The sequence below is a fragment of the Rutilus rutilus genome (assembly GCF_951802725.1).
Source record: "Rutilus rutilus genome assembly, chromosome: 8".
NCBI classification, from domain to species: domain Eukaryota; kingdom Metazoa; phylum Chordata; class Actinopteri; order Cypriniformes; family Leuciscidae; genus Rutilus; species Rutilus rutilus.
In genome coordinates, this window is record NC_140222.1 from 5892034 (window position 1) to 5912433 (window position 20400).

The 20400-nt window shown below is 40.0% G+C and overlaps 1 protein-coding gene across 1 annotated transcript in view; it reads right to left on the reverse strand.

The window, feature by feature from the left end:
- Positions 1-20400, reverse strand: part of fbn2b (fibrillin 2b) — a 63873-nt gene that overhangs the window by 37322 nt on the left and 6151 nt on the right. Inside the window, exons 3-10 of the mRNA XM_084415566.1 lie at positions 19868-19950; positions 19087-19185; positions 15202-15297; positions 14860-14955; positions 10209-10406; positions 8781-8906; positions 5550-5675; positions 1337-1489 (exon numbers count right to left, since the gene is read on the reverse strand). Of these exons, the coding sequence (XP_084271692.1) occupies positions 1337-1489; positions 5550-5675; positions 8781-8906; positions 10209-10406; positions 14860-14955; positions 15202-15297; positions 19087-19185; positions 19868-19950 (977 nt within the window). The remainder of the gene's footprint in view (positions 1-1336; positions 1490-5549; positions 5676-8780; positions 8907-10208; positions 10407-14859; positions 14956-15201; positions 15298-19086; positions 19186-19867; positions 19951-20400) is intronic.

Here is a 20400-nt window from a genome sequence, read left to right on the forward strand (position 1 = left end):
TATACCCAAAAATTCTTCTACCAGTCAAATTTGGGACCAAATATTATCCAGACACTTTGACCTCTGACTATACTGTGCTCAAAGTTATCGGACATTATCAAGATGAATTTAGTTTGACTCTGAGTTCTTGATTACCATTTTCTAAACAATAGCGAATAAACTGCGATAATGTGAGAAATGTTGAATTTTGGTTTGATTGTATATCATGTTGCAATCGTGCCTACTTTGAATGCAAACTGATACATTTTATATAAGTTGCTCAACTCAACATGAAAAACAAGTAGATAATGCGCAGACTGAGCTCTACTTGCACACTGAATGGAAGTAGAAAGATCGAAGCGTTAGCCGCGGATTTGGCAGCCGTCTGGCTCGCGCATTCCTGCGGATGAAACATGACGGTGTCAAAGAGGAGGGAAGAGCGTAAAACACTCGGGTGTGAAGGCGTGGGACTGAAAGAGAGCGTTTTATTATCCTGAGAGAAGATCGCTCTGCTGACCTGACACGTGTTTATCGTGATTCTGCAGCGAGGTACAGCACGTCTGGAGCGATTCTTCAAAGGGTCAAACATCTGAAGAAATTCCTCGAGATGAGTACGAGAAGAGTCAGCACTCATGACAGGATCATAATGTCATTTAAAGTTTGTGCGGTTCAGAACTACATTAAAATACCACACAAAAACTATTGATGCACATCCTGTTGAAAAGGGAAGTCTGAGACTTTAGAAATAGCTAGTCGTGTTTAACTAACATTTCAACTGTTAACTACGCTACTTCAGATGTCCTCATTCAAGAAACCATTTTATTGGACAAAATGCAGGATGATGTCATCAGTATTTTTGGAAATAGTACTAATTTTAATACTTGCTAAATATCTTTTAGGGGTATGCTAGCATACAGATGCTAGCCAGACATGAGTCCCAAATGACATGCTACACACTACGCATAAATAACCTTTTGAATTTTATAAGGTTATTTAGTCATTCAACACCAGAGTCTGTTAGCCCCTCCCCCTTCCCTTATAAGGAAGGCTGTGACAGTTGAGCGGATTAGGCGTCCAACATTCCACAACATTCCATTTCCGGTTAGTTAAGTGCAACATTTAAAGTGCACTTTATCATTTTGGAATGTTCAGAATTTTTGGAATTTTCAGTATGAACAGTGGAATCTTCACTTTTCACACTATTTATACTACAAAAGGCGTAGAATAGTGGATAAATAAGCTAACTGGGACGCCATTAAAAAGGACTAAAAAGTTCTAAGAAGTGCTGATAAAAGCAATAGTAGAAGTAACATTTGACTTAGCAAGCACTGCTAGTGATTAGCATTAGCCTACTCACCAGATCCTCTGACGGGGCACATCTCTGGGATGTGTCCGAGGGCCCAGCAGCGGCCCGTGTCGCAGCAACACTGTCCCTTGGTGTACTGACCGGACAATTCACCCGCGCAGCGGCCGTTCGCCAAAGACGAGAAACACGTACCGACCCGATGATCTGTGACAGAGAGCGAGAGAGAGATCAGCATACTATGCATACTGTTTACAATACGGTAACACTTTACAATAAGGTTCATTAGTTAATTTATTAACTAACACGAATTAACCATGAGCAATCCATTTGTTACTGTATTTGTTACCGATAGTTAATAAAAATACTGTTGTTCATTGTTAGTTCACAGTGCATTAACTAATGTTAACAAGATTTTAATAAAGTATTAGTAAATGTTGAAATTAACATTAACAAAGATGAACAAATACTGTATACGTGCAGTTTATTATTAGTTCATGTTAACTAATGTAGTTAACTACTATTAACTAACAAACCTTATTGGAAAGTGTTACCTTTTTATACTATATTTGAGCCTGGATCACAAAACCAGTCGCAGAGTCGATTTTTCTTTTATGCCAAAAATCATTAGGATATTAAGTAAAGATTACGTTCCATGAAGATATTTTGTAAATTTCCTACCGTAAATATATAAAACATTTATTTTTGTGAGTGAATGCAGCACAATCGTGAACATAAATGAACAACTTTAAAGGAGATTTTCTCAATGTTTCGATTTTTTTGCACCCTTATATTCCAAACCATACATCAATGAAAAGCTTGTTTATTCAGCTTTCAGATGATGTATAAACCTCAATTTCAGAAAATGGAGCCATGTGACTAGTTTTGTGGTCCAGGGTCACATATACAGAAAAAGTTGTGTATAAATTCTACTATTCAACTGTGCATTAACCTCCAAATACCAGAAATGCGTGTTTTCTCGAGAGTACAGTCCCACTTCACAGGAAGTCAGGCCCATGCATGCCCTTTACACAGTCCCCTAGCAGGAAGTTAATTTATGAGGTGGGAGCTTGGGAAGGCCACTGGAGGACTGAAAGCATGGTTCGGGAACAAGGTTGAGATAGGACGCTTCAGCTGGTCAAGGTCAACGAGCGGGCTGGTTGAGATCGGGTACGTACTAGTTTGCATACAATGCTACATTAGTGCTTCTGAACCATGTGGAAAAGGGGGGTGAAAGTCGATTAACTCGGCTAATGAGCCAGCACTCTGCCATAAATCAAGTCCATGTGGAGTAATCTTGGCCAATTACGTCGGACACAAGAAACCCTTCGTCTGGAGGTTCCAGGCGCTCTCTCCAGAACTACAACCCCCTGGGATCGACCCGGCCGGGGGGTTTCGCAAGCGTGGTGATGGGAATGCTGGCTTCAATTGGAACCAGACCTTCTGACGTGAGATTTCTCGTGTTCGTACACGGCTCGACGGTGCATTAACGCTGATTAGCGTCAGGCTAGATGACTCCCTACGGCCTGGTTCTGTGCGATACAGAGCACCAGCCAGGGGGCGAACGCAAAGATAGCACAAAACTTTTCCGCCGTTGGTTTCTGGCCTAAAACAATGTCTGAGCAGCTAGTTGGCCTTTGCAGCTTCTTTGGAATAACTTGCACTGATGAAATGCTCACAATGGCTGCGTCTACGGATGCATTTGAGAACGCCGTCCACGCGAGCGCTTTCCAAAAGTTACTCATCCACACTGAAACATCGGTAAATGCTTAAATCATCTTCCTGTGCATGCGTAAAATGCAATTAATTGGTCAATAAATACAATTATTGGTCTAAAACACAAAATTCCCTCATGTTTTGCTATTTTTTTGGGTAATTTTTGCATGAATGCAATATGATATGAATGTAATATATTATTTTTAACAACATTATCAATAGCAGGCACAACAATGCCGATATAACTATACTATCTATGGTTACAAAATGTGTCGCATGACTAAACATCCGTCATCGTTTTCGGAAACCTCAGTTTTCACAGTCCGCACAACAAAGCGAAAACGGTTTTAAAATTCAACCACTTAGTAGAGCGTCAGTTTTCACAGGACAAAAAAAAAACGATGTCTTGGTGAGGACAGACGGCCAAAATGTGAAGAAAATATGCATTTTCAGATGTATCCAGATTATAGGTGTAACCAATCACACTCATTACGAGAGTAATAGTAATGGGGTCATATTTGATATCATGCCAAATTTCCAAATGTTCCTTCTAACTACAATCTTTATTGTGTATGTCAACAACATCCAGAAAAACATCCAGATTGCCCGTGTTCTCCACCATGACGGGATCCATATGTTCACTAAACATTTGCTGCAAATCCAGACGGGTTTCTGGGAATGTATGAGGGCCACGTCAACGCGTCATCCAGGGCCGGTATCTCACGTTTCTTTATTCGCACCCGGGGACCTGTCGGATCAGGGGGTTACGAGAGACATATGGGCCGGCCGGAGTGAGAAACTCAAGATGGCGTGCATAAAAAGAGATGGATATATATATAGAGAGAAGGGAGTGTGAGGGAAAGGGACAGTGAAGGGAAAAGACAAAGGCCCTGCCAGAGTCAACAATGTCTTTGCCTCACTGTACTGGAATGTTAGCAGGAGGAAATAGCATCCATGTGGCTCTATTTTCACCATTGTCCTCTGATGATTGATCCCCGATTGAGACCCGTTCGCCATAAGAAACCAACAAACTAGTCTGGTTTCAAACTAAAGAAAGACTAGTTAGTCTGGATTCAAACACAAGTTTTTAAAGGCGACATTTATTACTACATTTATGTTTGGCAGTGCATGTGATCTTTGTGACGTCAACAGAAAAGAAAGTAGATTTTTAAGGGCAGAACGATGCATTCATGAAACAAGCCGAATATGTTTTCCAAGTAAATTATTTGTAAAACCAATAATAGGTGTTGTAAACTTTTTTTTCTTTTTGTAGGACAACAATCATTGTAAGATGAGCATGAATGAGATATATTTTGTCCAACAGATGTCAGACAACCCGGGTTTTTTAATTAATTTCAATTCGCAATCATATCCTGCAGAGAAAAATGTCCTTGAGCAAGATATGTCCTTATTAATGCAACTCATGTCTGAGGTTTTACTTTACAAAAAAAACTCAAGAATTTAACTCTTTTTTTTTTACAGCCTGATGCTAAAAGAAAACATTTTCTTATGTAATTATATATTATTATATTAATTACATTTTTATGATGAATTTCTTACAAACTCTTTTTTTTTTTTATTCTTATGATGAAATTCTTATAAACTATAAACTTTTTAATACATTAATGATGTTCTTCTATGACACATGAATTCAAAATTTTCTTCTAAATTCTTATGATCATAGAATAACCTTAAGTTTATGCGAAGCTACAGAAGAGCCATCTTTTGCTAAAAATGGACAGACTATTTTACGGTTTCTAACAACACAAATTGCAATAAGATGTTAAGTTCTCTGAGTAAGTTCTCAAAATAGGAAACCAATTTGTAAAATATATGTTTCTAAGAGCACCAGATGCAATGGCAAAAATATTGTCAAGTCATGGTTTAGACAAACAGATAATCCTAACCTAACCCTAACCTAACCTAACCCTAACCTAACCTAACCCTAACCTAATACTTTAAAAAGTGTTAACTGCAATAAAAAAATGTTGCCTTAGTTTAAGTTGGCAATAAGTTTAAGTTGAAGCACTAAAATTATTAACTCTAAATAAAAACTAAACATAAATTAAACCTAAATACCAATTTAAAAAAAAAAAAAAAAAAAAGAATACAATTATAAAATAATTAACATCAAATATAAAAATGAAAGCTGATTCAAAATATTGATAAAACTATAATAAAACTAAAATAATACTGTCCTAACTCAAACTCACATTATTGGTTGAGCAAACGTTTTTTAATAGGGCTGCTCAAAAAATTGCAATTCCATTTGGCGCCACTAGGGGTGCAGAAATGAAAAAGTTGATCTCAAAAAAGAACTCATCCAGGTATATTTAGAATTTTAAACCAACAGTTCGGTCCTGTTTGCTGGTGAAGTTACTGTTCGGTACTATACACACACTTTCCCAGGCTTGAAGTGGTTGACAAAAGCGCACACAAGTTCATCCTGTGAGTCACACAGGCGATATGAAGCACGGCTCAGATGCGGCCCAGCGTAAGGTCACGGGAACAAGCGTGTGTGTGCATGTGTGTGTGGATGAAAGAGTCTCACCGACACATCTGGAGCCGTCTGTGCTGGTGATGTATCCCCGCGGACAGGTGCACACGTAGCTGCCGGCGGTGTTGGTGCATTCTCCGCCATCACACACGCCGGATATGACTGTGCATTCGTCGATATCTGAAACGGAAACATGCATTTCTAAGTTATTTTATGAACTGCACTGTAAAACATTATATGATCAATAAGTTATAGCAACATTTGTTTTTACATTCCTTCAACTCATCAAAATAAGTTAAGCAATTTATTTACTTTTTTTTAAGTTATACAAGATTCAACTCATTTTAAGTCAGTTTAATGCATTCAAAGTTGCATTCTTTATTTTAAGGTGTCATTGTTACAGTGTAACAATATATTTAAGTTCTGAGTAATATTAAGCAACTACATGTACTTTCTATAGGGTTAGGGTTAGGGTAGGATTAGGGTTTGGTTTAGGGTTAGTTGCATGTAATTATGCATAATTTACTGTTATTATTATGGTAAATATACATGTAACATATGTAACAAGGACACTGTAAAATAAAGTGTTACCAAACTTAGTTATTGTGATGTCAGTGAAGAACCTTTCTAAGTTTCTGTAATGCCATCATAGGAATTATTAATTAGCTTTGTAAAATTCATAAGATGTAGCAAAAAGGTTCTTTTATGACATGAGAACTTGCAGCATAAGAACTTAAAAAGGTTCTCCGATGCCATCGCAAGAACCTTTTTAAGTTCTTATCACACACTCTGGTTCTTTCAGAAGTCTGGGAAGTGTAACACCAAAGTCTTCCAATAAAAACCAAACAGAATGAACCAAACAAGAGGAGACACACTTGATATTTCTGGCGTTGTTTTTTTTTTTTTTTTTGAGAAGAAATCTTAGAAGCAACTCTCATCTACATCTATAGTAGGAGAAACAATTAAGATCTCGTTTGTGGTTTTTCTTTTTCCTGTGGGAATCGATTGGTATCGCTCGGGACCTCCTCATGGTCCATAAAGTGACTACGGGCGCTAACTCAAACCGAAGGTCAACAGATGTTAAAGCGTTTTGTTGGTTTGTATTGCGTATCATTCTTATATTTATACACACGTGCAATTACATTTATTTAGTAAAATTATATGTGGACGCTCTGTGTCGGGTTCGTCGCATGAGATTGAGGCGGGATGTGGGAAGAGCATGAGGAGCGATTACGTGTTTGATGTGTTCGTGTGTTGGAAAGCGGGAGTCACGTTGTCCCACAGCAGCTGAAAACGGCCCTGCTGAAGTCATAAAAACCTCGGCAAAACAAACCCGCTCGTCAGCGGAGCCCCAGAAGCGGGACCAGACTTTACTCAGGGCGTGTTGAGAGGGAAACGTCTGCTAATGACTGCTGAGAGTGCGTGCTCACGTAATTGTACATCAGGAGAGCACTTTTTGTGGTTTTTGCATTCATTGATGAAATGTTTGTGTTTGGTTCTGCTCTTCATTTTAAAAAGAGAGGAGGAGGAAAAAAGATCAAAAGCATCAAAAAATTTTGGGTTCCTTGACTAGCTGACAATTATCTGGACTAAAATGGTTCAAATTAAAGGTTCTAAAAGGGTTGATGCCATAAGAGAATATTTTAAGTTGTAATAACGTAATATAGTAACTTTTTAATCCTTATGATTTCATAAAAAAGGTTCTTCTGACATCAGAACTTAAAAATGGTTATTCTGAGTTCTTACAATGTCATAGAATCAACCTGTTAAGTTATTATAAAGCCATTAAAGAATATAATACTTAACTACATGTACTTACTATAGGGTTAGGGTTAGTTGCATGTAATATGCATTACTACAGTAACTACACGTAACAAGGACACTGTAAAATAAAGTGTTACCAAACTTAGCGTTACTTAGAGCTACTTTCTCTGAAACGATCTGCAATTGATGTCTCCTCACCACTCCTGAGAAAGTGCCCTGTAAGCAGTGCGAGGTATGCCTCATGCCGTACCTCCTGGCCCAGGGCGAGACTTTTTCCACCACACCATTGTCTTGTAATTAAGCGTCCCACAACTACCACCTGGGTTTTTTTTTTTCCACCCTCCACGCAGCTTCAAAGAACAGAGGAGCACTTCTATTCCAACCCAAAGTTCAGGGTGTTTTAGTGATCACTTGAGCATCTAATTTGCAGAAGTTTCTCTCTCGTTTCCTTGAGAAAAAGTCTACATGAGCCTGCAGACAGAGGTCTGTTTCTTCTCCAAACCGTTGTTTTAGTAATGGCCACGTCATTGGGGTCAAAATGTGATTAGGAGATAAACTAATAACCTAGAGGGTCAGGATTCCCTCTGCCTGGCTGACTGGAAGCGTGCCAAATCATTTTACATACTTAACTCTTAACTTACAGTTTTGAACATGTAGAAAACTGTGGGAAAGTTAAAAAAAATAAAATAAGTTTCACTCTTCCCAGATGCATCTGTGAGGAACGATCTGTAATCTCAATGTATGTCAACGACCGACTCGTTTGTGTTTCTACTCAGGAATTTTATGACAAACATCTCAGACAAAGTAGATACTTAAATGAAACATGAATCAAGTCTCCAAGTTAATGGAGCTAAGAAACAAACCTCTGAGCCGAATATTATACTTCATACTCTTTTCATGAAAAGGAAAATGCAAGCTGTAATCAATGCATTTGCCATGCAAAATAAAATAAAATAATAATTTCGAATAAATTCATTTTTTTAATACAAAGCAATATAACACATATTTTAATAAATAAAATAGGTTATAAAAAACAAAAAAAACAATCTGGTAGATATGGAATAACCTTTTAGCTAGTATAAAAAAGCTGTAATTCACTATCTCTCTCTTTATCTCTCTGTCTAGGTTTTATCTTAAATCTCTTAAAAGGCAGGATTGGATCCAAGAAGCGCAGACCCCCGCTTTACAACACGGCTGTTTGTTTTCACTCTGCATTGTTTAAATTCCACTCAAGCGGCACTAGCTTTTGTTAAAGATGGACCCCAAGCGGAAAAATAATCCAGTAACTTAGTCAAGCAGCTACACCTGACATTTACATGCCAAACCAGCCTATATCCAATTGGAAATCCACTGACGTCAACATTTCATGCATGTCAACATTTTGGAAAGCTTACAATGTCGACGAAACCGCCAAGTGCATGACTTTTCTTTCCAGTTGTGAGTAATGAACAGGAGTGAGATCATTATCATGCTTCATGCTGTCTTCTGACAGGTTTTGGGTTTGTGCAGTAAGTGACATACCTTCGCACTTCTGGTTGGTCTCACTTTGCCGGTGACCCGCGGGACATTTGCACTCGTACGAGCCCACGGTGTTAATGCAGTTTCCTCCAGCACATAGTCCCGGGACGGCCTGACACTCGTCCACGTCTAACAGGGTGAGGAGAAGAGCGTAAGCAAACACATTTGACCCATATATGTAGTCTGAACACTAGTTGTAATGTGTTTTCAGTATGTATATCTCATGAACAGTACTTTGTTTGGAAAGGAAATACTCATTTCGACAACAACTGCAGCATCTACTGCTCTTAATTGGAGATCTATTGTGAGTTTAAATCACTGAGAAGGTTAAACATGTATCATCTTTGTTCGCTCACAGTCTGGGCATTTTCTCATTGTCTGAAGTCATCCCTTTAGGACTTCATGACACAACTACAGATATTCGGTATTGTCTGGGTTGAACGGCACTTACGTATCTGGCTGGCTCGCAAAAACTGCATTTATCTGTTTTGCCCTGTTTCTTTACATTGATATAATTGGCAGGCCTTAACCTGTATCCAATAAGCGCAAAACCATCAGGTCTGTCTACTAATATTGTCCTAAAATAGCTTCTCCTGTTAAATGCCATTGAACGTAAAGAAACTCTGGAAAGCTCAGTGCACGTTACACAAATCCCCCCACATGTGTGTGCTTTGTACTCTAGCCAGACAGACTTTTGCAAAAGCACTCCATCTTTAGGCAAATCCAGGCCAGACTTGGAGCTGTCTCTTATTTTGTATATTGAAAGCGGGAAAGGAATAAAAAGGAAAAGTTAAAGAGGAGACATTTATAATCACTGGGAGGGGCGTCTTTGAGATGATATGTGAAGTCTGGGTGGCATTTGGCATTTTGGCTCGCAAAATGTTCTCTGAGGGCGAAGCAAATGGACTTCTTTTTTTTTCAACTGCAATGCTGCAGAATCCGAGTTGTTATTGTTAACTAAAACTAAAACTTTTATACTATAAAACAGCTTGCAAAGGAAAAGCTGACCAAAAAACGCCTCTGTTAATGTTTTAATCTTGTGATAGTTACCTTATCTAAATTCATGAGCAAAGTGAATAAGCTTTATAATGTGTAACAGACCTTGAGAACAGAATTCAATCATGTACAATTATGTCCTTGAAAATCAAACAACACGCTCATAATTGTAAATAAATGTGACAAGCCATTATATAATCCCATTTAAAGTATACCTAATGGAAGTCTTGTAAATATTTGACGCTACTAAGAAACACAATGGGGACGTGTCCTTTTGGAAATGGACTGGAGTGGTATGGTTTACCCTAGACAGGCCATGTCTTAGTGTCATCTGCTGCGTCAGGCTGGTCATTAGGGCAAGAATTCACCAAACATGTGAGCCAGACACTGAGAAGGAAAGAGCTATTTGCTCAGATGCTAGAGGGAATGTCTTACCTTGGCATGCACCAGTGCGGATGTTAGGTATGAAACCCCTTCGGCAAGGTTGGGGTTGGGCAGGGCACATCTCACACGGGTGACCCCACGCACGCCCAATGGTGGCACAACACAGCGTCTTGGTGCACACGATACCACTTAGCTGACCCTGGCACATCTGGTTGTTGACCTGTGTGAAGCACGGCCCGGTCCGGTAGTCTGATTGTGGGAGAGATGAAGAGATGTTGGGGAGATCAATATATACATGAATAAAACATTGGGATATGCTACAACAGCTTTTTCACACAAGCCTTTCCTGGGGTAAAATACCATCTCAAAACCATTAGTCAACATAAAACAGCTTAAACTAGCCTAAAATGGTGTGCTGTACACTAGTTTCCACTAGTAAGGTTGGTCCAGTTTGGTGGTACTTATTTGACTAGCTAGCTAAACTTGAATAAACCAGAAAGCCACCATAGCCTGACAAAACCTTTCAATGATACGACAAGTCAAGCGCTAAAAAGCACTATGTGACTAAGGAATTAGGACAAGAAATCACATTTAACAGGGGTAAAGAAAGCAAAGAATGCTGGCAGACAAATCTTCTCCATCATGCAGCTGTTTCCAATGCTGGAGGTCGGTCTGGGAATGCTCTGACAGTGATTCTCTTTCACTGTCTTATAATAGGATAACTAGATAATGGATTGGAAATTTCTGGATGGTATCAATAATGGCTATTTCCATGACAAACCTTCTTGTTTTTTTGGCTGAGGTCGAAATGTGGGATAGTGGTACTAGCACTGTTTTGACATTTGGAGATTTGGCAATTTGCTTAGACTTCCATTGTGCTGGCTGCCAACTGAGACATTTCAATCTCATTAACAATGTTTTGAGCTTCAAACAAACCAATTCAACACTGAAATAAACTGAGCATTTAAGGATCCAATCATTTCAGTGTTTAATAAAACTCATCTTAAGCTCAAACAAATGCCCTGATGCATCTTCCGAGTGTTTGCTAGTATGTTTTGAAAACGTAATTAAACGAGACCCACATTTGTTTGGGGTATACTGTGAGAGTCGGTTTACTCTGGCGGGATATGAATGAGTTCCTGACTCCATGATTTCCCCAGTCATTCCTCAAGAGAATGAACAAATCTTTCCGTATCCTTCATAATATTGAATGCGAAACAAAAGCTAAATCATATATCCATAGCCAAGGAGGGGGGAGGGGGGATAGGGGGGCACTAAGAAAGTAGGTCAAGAGGAGAAGAAAAAAAGGAAGAAGGACTATAGAGATATCCTCCTCATGTGTCTGTAAATCCTTTCACTGTCCCTTCTCTTTGTCCCTTCTGCGTTCCCCTGACCTGACCGTTCTTCCTGGACAATTTGAGTCCAGGAATGCAGGTCCTCTCCAAGTTGAGGCGACCCACTGCGAGCATCCTATGAACATCTGGGATTGATTAATTGCGCCTGGTCGGGACTATGGTGGGACAAGCTAAGTCCCAGATGTATCCATGCATATCCAATACTCCAATTCATCAGCCTCTCTATATTGCAGCTTTGTCTCTTACTGTGAGTGATATTCATATGGGTAAAGCCTTCAGGGATGCATCTATAAAGTCAAAATCATCTTGATTTATGGATTTGGTCATTTTGCAAGCTGGGAAAAAAACAAATCTAGAGCTATAGGTGAGTTTAAGTGTCTATAAGCAAAACCAACCCTAGGGACTTTCGACACATATAAATAGCGAGTTACGTACATGAAGTAAAGTTGAAAGGTGGATGTTTCTGGACATCTAAGTAGTTAGGGTTAGGGTGGAGGACTACATGGATGCCATAAGTTGCTCAGCAGTGAAGGACAATAATGAAGAAGGTACTGAGAAACGTCTGTCATGAGAACATCCTTTAAGCTGCTCAGGTCTGTCTAACAAAACTTTGATCTGCAATGAAACTGGAGCCCGGGAGTCTGAAAGCTCCAGCCAACATCAGTCGGAAGGCGTTGCCTTGTTTGAATCAGCCAACTTCAGCACAGCACCATTTATACGTGCACACAGCCAGAAAAATGTACGCAGTGTAACACGGTAGGTCCACACTAAAGACTGGTCTCTTTTGAGAATTGAAAATTTTTGAGATTGCAATCTCCAACAGCAACAGATCTGCGAGGCAAAAGGGAAACCGGTTAACCTCAATGTCACGTTGGCAAACTTGGAAGTAATGCACAGACCTTGCTTCCCAGAAGTAAGCAGACTCATATTCCAGAGAAGGGGGGATGTAATGTAACATTCGGAAGTAATTTTGCCTTGATTACAGTTCGAGTGGCTTGTCAGATCAAAACCATTCACCTACACCCTATCCCACCAAACACTCACTCACCTCTACTTTCCGTTTAGTCACCAGTGTTTCCCTGCCAACGACGTCTGCCAACTATTTAGCAGCGTTGATTATCATGAATCATGAGGCAAGATGGGAAAAAAACGATGCCTCAGGAGGTAGCTGATGTGTGGCATTCACACTTGTCCAAAGGGTGGCAGCGTAATTTGGCAGGAGGAATTCCAGCTTTCTTCACACTCCAACGACTTGGCCTGTTTTTATCATCCTCAGTGCTAATGGACCCGAAAGGGAGTAGACTGTCATGAAAGACCTTCTAAGATATGAAAAATCAGCCAAAGGGAAGTTAATCTAGTCTGGAACGTTAAGCCTCGGGGACCAGCTGCAGGTGGAAACCTCAAACGCAGCCAAAAACGTGCTCAAGAGTCAATGACTGGGAAAAGTCGCTCGCTCGCTTTGTTGTGACCTATTTTGGTTTAATCAGAGTACACACCAAGATAAGAAATGTGTTTTCACTTGGGGAGAAGCAGAAGTTCATTCACGTAGGTCTGAAGAAAAAAAGGGGGGTAGAAAGGAAACATTAGATGCACAAGCGTTCCGGTGAAAGGCTTTGAATTTTCTCGGACGGACCAACAAACTCTTTTACTGCTCAGTGATTTACAGTATGACTAAATAAGACAGGCAATCTCTTTACATCTTATCTGTCACACACATCCAACAAGCCAAGGTTTCAACAGTTTTATGACTCCCAAATGAGTCAGTCCACAGCAAATCCACTGAGCCTCAATCCTTAATACATTCATTCATACTCTTGTGGTTACAGGAGGATTAGTCACGCTTTATTGCTCGGAAAAACCTTTTTCTTTAGAATCCACTGCATCAAAAAAACAACAAAACAATAGCATCTGTGCCAAAACAGTGGTAATTGATGCAACTTAAATGGACTTGTGACCATAGCCTGGAGCAAAGTTACCCTTCGACAGTGAAATTAATACTATGCATATCTTTCTTCAGTGTGGGCCACTGTAAGTGATAGCACAGAGCACACGTGGCTAAACGGAAAACTAATTAGATGGGACTAACACCATTCTCACCATTAACTTGCTTAACTCTCCCTATAAACCGTGCCCGACTCACAGCTGAGCTTGCACTGTGTTCGCAGAAACTCTTCTGCAGACGACTGACTTTCCAAAAACGCCAGCCAACTATTGTGCTGCACAGTTTTCAGGATCCAATTTCTTTGTTACTACCTCTTTCTTGGAAGACTGTTCTGGCTTCTTTGTAAGAACCAAATAGAGCGACTGACATCAGGCCTTTTGCGAAAAACTGCATCATCTTTTTGGAAGTTCATCAATTGTATGAAATGCAGTCCCTTGATGATAAACAGGAGTGGCTGAAAAAGGCTAAATAAAGAGTTTTTTCTCTGCTCTTTAACAATGAAATTTCGAATTGTTTGGTGTGACGTTTTTACAACCTAGAAGCAAGGACCTTGAGGGGGAATCTGGGGGTCTCAGAGACGAGGGTCTGGACTGAATGAATCTTGTCAGGTGGCCCAGGAAGGATCTGCCAGGGCAGCTGGTGTCCCATGGATGGTGCTCTCTGTGTGAAGACATTTGTTTGTACTAGTTCAGGCCTGGCTGTGTATACACAGCTTGGGTCTCCATTTCTTAGAGAACCCCCCCACCACCACCCTTACTTGTCAGGATAGTCTATGGCTCCACACAGAAACATTCCCTTGTCATTTCCACCCTACTTTATCTACTGCCAGATGTCTCCCAAACTTTTCCACCTCCCCGTGTTGGGTTTTCAAAGGAAACCGGCCTACGATTGCACAAGGGGGCTTCATGAAGGGGTGGGGTTACAGAAAGAACCAGACACAGGAGGGTGGGGTACCGAAAAAGGGCTTAGGTATTCGGTCTAGAGTGCCTGGGGCGCTCCTCTCCCACAATTCACATGGCCTGATGGGAACTGCCTTTACGGTCCTTTCAGTCTGTCATTTTCTCATAACTCCAGCCAAGGATTTCACCTCTGATAGAACGTCTTGAGCACCCATGAGGGAGGCCTTTTTTCCGCCCCAGATTACCTCATTGTTCCAGCTCTGAGAGATGTGGTCACAATGTAAACTGTAGCATTAATTTCACACTAGCTACAGTGAAGGGGGGGAAGCACACTGACTCAAAACTACTGTAAATAACCCTTCTGAGCGTTTCTGGGTCACATTGACACACTGTTACCACATTCTTGAAGCAGGCCTGAGACGGTAAACAAACCGCACATCCTCACAGACGTCAACACAATTAAGAGTTGAGAAAATATGAACTTTGGAAGGATAGCAGTGGCTTACCTCTCTCGCACTGTGGTCCAGTAAAACCATAGACGCAGGCACATCTGTTTGGTCCAATACAACGGCCGCCGTTTTGACATCCGCTCTCACACACAGCTACAGAAAGCAAAATTGGTCAAAATTGGACTCAAATGAATAATATTTATTTATATTAATAGTACAGTGATCCACAGGTTGGAGGTTGAAGTCCTCTTGCATTTAGAGAAATATATAGTTGGGTTTAAATGCATTCTGCGATCTTTCGTGTCTGTAAGCCCAACTCTTGAGAAATCATCTATTGTTGTATGTGTCTGTTCAGGTATGTGCTGATGTCTGGACGTTCTGAAAAGGAAGTTCACTTACGCTGTCCACAGTGATTTCCTGTGTAGCCCTTCTGGCACGAGCAGGCATCTTCATTACAGACCCCTCCATTCATGCATCTGACGGTGCAGGACTGGACTGTACAGAGACAAGGGAGGTGATTATAAACCATCTGGAGTGCTCAATATAACAATGCACCTTCCAAGCAGCCAACTTTAGGAATCAGGAATACCCCAAAAATTATACAGTGGAAAATCTTTGATTAATTTCCATGGATTGGTTCAAACTGCTTTCTAATAAACTTGGCATTGTACACAATGAATATTGTTGCATTTGTGACGAATTGCACTGAAAATAAAGTTGGTGTAGGGTTTACTTTAAATCAGTTTTTACTCAGAAACTGCTAGTAAATTTCACAAATAATTACAAAGAAACAGCAAGTAACACATAGAATTAAACATGACCATTTGAAGTAAAAAACTGAAATAGTACTTTCTTGTAAAAATGATGTTTATTTTAAAACAGTGTTATTATTATGTTCCTCTATTGTAAGACGCTTTGGATAAGGAGGCATTTGCTAATGCATACTTGTAAATGTAATGGAATTGATTCAAAACTTCTTTCACATCATCACTAAAACGTATTCACTAAAGTTTCCATGTGGTATTTTTCTTGCATTAAAATGTCTTTATTTCATGAAAAACAGTGTGAGAAAGACTTTTTACACCAGATTATATTTCTTCAACTGTACGTTTGCCCTTACACTGATGTACAGAGTTTACTGTAACTCCCTCACTTATTTGATTCAGTCATACTTACAGAATGTATTGGAGAAAGACCTACTAAACTTCTTATTTATTGTCTTTCCAATATCAGCAACTCCCAATTCGAATTCCTGGTAAGAGTGATTTTACTCGGCCAACAAAAACCTATTTTCATCCTGAACGAGTAGATTCATTTTCCAGCAATTTTCACGAAATTGGAATTCTCTCGGCACAGACAGAATCACTTAGCAAAGAATCTTTCAATAGAGTTTGTATAATTGCAATTTAAAATTGCACTCAGAAGAAAAAACAGATGACATAAGCACAACTAATCATGGGATGAGTTTTAAAAAAGATTGATGTTCCCAATTGGTTGCATCAAAACGTTGCTCTTGCCAAGCTCTTTCGTTCTGTCTAAACAAAGGCATCGTGCCATTACCTTCCAGCCTGAACATAATTCAACCCACTACTTATCACAGACAAAGATATGTAAATATAACAGTTTCTCATTTATTCCTTTCATCTTCGCCTGCCATGACCAAATCCTTTTAAATGAACCTAAAAAAGAATAAACCAAAACAAGAGGGTAAAAGTTGAAAGTTTTTATTGTAAAAATTCGCCTATTTTTATTTGATTTCGCATGAAAAATCCTGCTGGATGGAGATCAAACGTGTTTTTTTCACTGATGGCATGCTTTCAACAGCAAGGCCTGTAAATGTTTGCGCACTGGCCGTGTTTTCCTGAAGCACAGGAAATGACTTCATCGGCTAGACCTGCTGACGGCCCCCTACAGGTGGACGGGCGACGCTCTCGCTCGCTGACCCATGCTAAGTGAGCTACACGTGCTGAAGCGCTCACGCTAGCACACACACAAAACGGGGCTCCCCGAGGCTCCCACCCCACAATGTACCTCTGTATGCAGCAGTCACATCTGTCAGCTTTTTACAAGCTACACTGACGGCAGGAAACATGAGCGAGGCCGAGGAACAGAGGTCCTTTATGGCCTTTCTTTCTCGCGGTGGCCTGTCAACGTCAAGTTCACGTCGTGGAGCTTAAAAGGAAATCTAATAGTTGCTCGAACGATAGCGCTGTATCTCAATGATACTAAAAAAACACTGAGTTTAAGTTGAAGTATTAAAATAACTAAAACTGAAGTGAAAAATGTATACTATAAAAGTATCTTAATTATACAAAAATAACATTGCTAACAGTGGCTTAAATTGAGACGTATGGTAATCAGACACTAATGATGAAGAGAAAGAGGATAGCACTGTTTTGGACGCTAATGACTACAGCTAACATTCGTGTGGCGGCTTGTTATTTATGGAGTAATTGCAGATTCATAACTGACTCATAAATGTGGCCGCTCCCAACCACTGCAGACGGTACGCGGTCGGGTAGGCGTAATGACAGCATTACCGATCTCGCAAATCCCATAAGGCTGCCAAAACAGAGTACAAGCGTATGTTTAGCATTTGCTTTCAAACAGACAAGGAACTGGCAGCTAAATCAGATGGTCAATTTCTCATTGGCGAATAAATTGACTCTGGTTTTACAGCTTACGAGACCGAAACCTATGGTTTGGTGCATTTGGGTTTATTTGTCTATGACCACATATTCCGGGCATTCGCTGAGAAACGGCTGGACGCCGCTGGCAGAGAGCAAGTGCAGTAAGAGAAACCTGCGCTAATGCTAAACACCTCATCCATGAATAACCAACAGTCATTACTTTTCCCAGTGCCATCTAAACACAATCAATCACATTTTTCTAAGTCTGTTGTAAAAAAAAAAAACGCTTTCACCAGCAGACATATGGTCTCAAATTTAACATATCTCAACAGAAAACGCTCTTAGCTTGACATTAGCTAATGATTCAGTGGACGAAACACTATACGCTGTCAGAAGAATTTCACAGTATTTCCAGCCATCTGTATCTCTGCTCAATTTCAACTCTTAACCAGATAAATCACTGAAAATGTCAAAGAAAAGTTTAAATATATGACAAGCCCTTCAACAACAAAGGAAGCAAGCAGTGTAGAAAGAATCATTAAAGAGGACCTATTATGCTCTTTTACACACTCTTGATTTTCCCTATATTCTCCACTGTCTCCAGCTCCTCTCTTCCCAGTCTGTCAGTAACGCCTCCTTCTGAAAAGCACAATGTGCTCTGATTGGTCGGCTGGACAAGTGTATTGTGATTGGTCTAGCTCTTCGGGCGTGTTTGGGAAATGCCACGCCCCTTACCCTAACTGCGAGTTTCAACCATAGACTATAAAAAAAAATTATGGACGTAGTGTCTGTGACGACACCCCTAGTTTTCTGAAGAGCATTTTTGAAGCCCAAAGTGGGCGGAGCCGGCCGTCGCCATCTTGGCAGCATCACTCCCGGATAACCGAAAATGGGCAAAAAGGCGGGATTAGCTGAGGTGACGTGACGGCTAACAGACAGCAGACAAACGGCTAGTAGTGACATCAGTGACAATCCACCTGTCACTCAAGTGGCCACGCCCTTAATTATGCAGAACTTTAAGGCTTAATATAAAATAATTCACCACCCTCAAAGTTGTCATCAAGGGCAAAATTAGCTACGTGGGGGGGGTTGACTCTCTTTTGGAACCTGTCTCAAGCGGCCAGTCGATGAATTGCAGTTTAAGTCACGTCCGTGTTGGATTCAAGAGGAAGACCAAAAGTTTGTCACTTCTAACTAACTCAACCAGGCCCCGCCCTTTATTCTGCGTATAAATTATTTCAATGAGGAATAATGTGACTTGAGAAAACTCAAGACTACAAAGTTTCAGGGAGTTCACGAAGCAGTGAAACTGATATAGAGAATAACTCCCCCTGGACGGACTTTGTGTAACTTTGCAGAACTTTTTCATGGTCAAAAAGCAACATTACACACTAAAGTTGAAAATGTGAAACTGCATAAAAGGTTCTCTTTAAAAAACAAAACTAAACACATCTAAAGTCAGAGCTGTAAAGTCAGAGCCCTAGCGTTTAGAGCGCATGTTCCAAACGTTGTTAGAAGTCATTTTCAAATCATGTTTTTCTATTTCTAAACTATGCCTATGAATAAAAGCACCAAAAAAAAAAATTAACTAGTCATAATGTGTTTTTCTAATGGCCCACAAAGAACAAAAGGAGACGGAAATGACTGAACTCACCTGCTGCCGCCCCACAGCTAGGGGCAAGATGACCACTGGAGCATGTACACATGTTGGGCCTCGAGCAAAAACCATCTCCACACGAGTTCCTACATATTGCTGGAGAGACAAAAATATTCATGAGAAGTGCTTAGCAAAGGCCTTTTGATCTGAACAGAGATATAGCACAGAAGAAGATTAAATTATTTGCATCTTTAGGACTAAGATGATTGGCTGGACTTCCAGCCTGGTCATATCTTGTTTAGCAGGGTGGTTTTAGAGGGGTTTTGGTCACTTCTTTAGGTGGTCAGGCTGGGTTTAAATTAGTTTTTTCCTCCACAAAAGACTGTGTTTAGTATGTTTCTATGCTCCAACTAGAAATGCAGTGCACGTAATATGCATTTTTATATGCATGGAATAAAGTAATCATGTTGTTTTCCAGGATGGCTGGTATTTTAATGGATGTAAAAACTTCATTATTTTTGGAAAAGTTACTTGTTGTTGCACACACAAACTTTAAAGTAGGCAGTATATATGCATCCTGTGCATTTATACTAAACATAGCCTGGGTCTTGGTGGGTGTTTCCCTTATCTTCCTAAGCTAAGCCTTTATCTTTGGGGTGTTGTGTTGTGGTTTAAGGCTTTGGGGTCAAATCCCCTGCTATCATTGTAGGCACTTAACCACAGTTAACCTAAGGCTAAACGCTAACTCTGTGGTGAGTGTACTGTAAGTGAGTAGATAATTGTTCAAATGGCATCTTTGGCATGCAGCTTTAAAAAAATAAATAAAACAGATACTTACGAACTATACACTGGTTTCCTGCGGGAAGCGTTTTCCATCCTGGACAACAATAGGAGTGAAATCGGGAACCACATACATTGGGCCTGAAACAAAGGAAACAAGTCCATTAAATTACAGAAAGCAAATTTTAATCATGAACATTTCTCAGAAACATACAACACAATGAAATATCTGCAGTCTCAAAGACCTTCTGACCCTTTGCAATAAATCAGCCTCAATACATACAATGACCCCAAAAGATTGTCCCGGGAAACAACATAAAAAGAGTTTGTTTTGAGTAGGACCATAACTAAACTTCCTGAGACAGAAATATTTACTAAAGCCACTCTTACGTTCCCAAATGCGTTCATCCATTAGCTGTTTTTTGGCAACTTTCTCACAGAGACAAAAGCGTCTGTCTTAGTCATGATATGTGTGATTAATGACAGGACCAAGCCCAAAGTTCAGTGCTTCTCATGAACAAACCCTGCACCATGTTATGGGCCTCACTGTTTAGTGTATATGACTTGATCCAGGACAACTAACTGGTAATT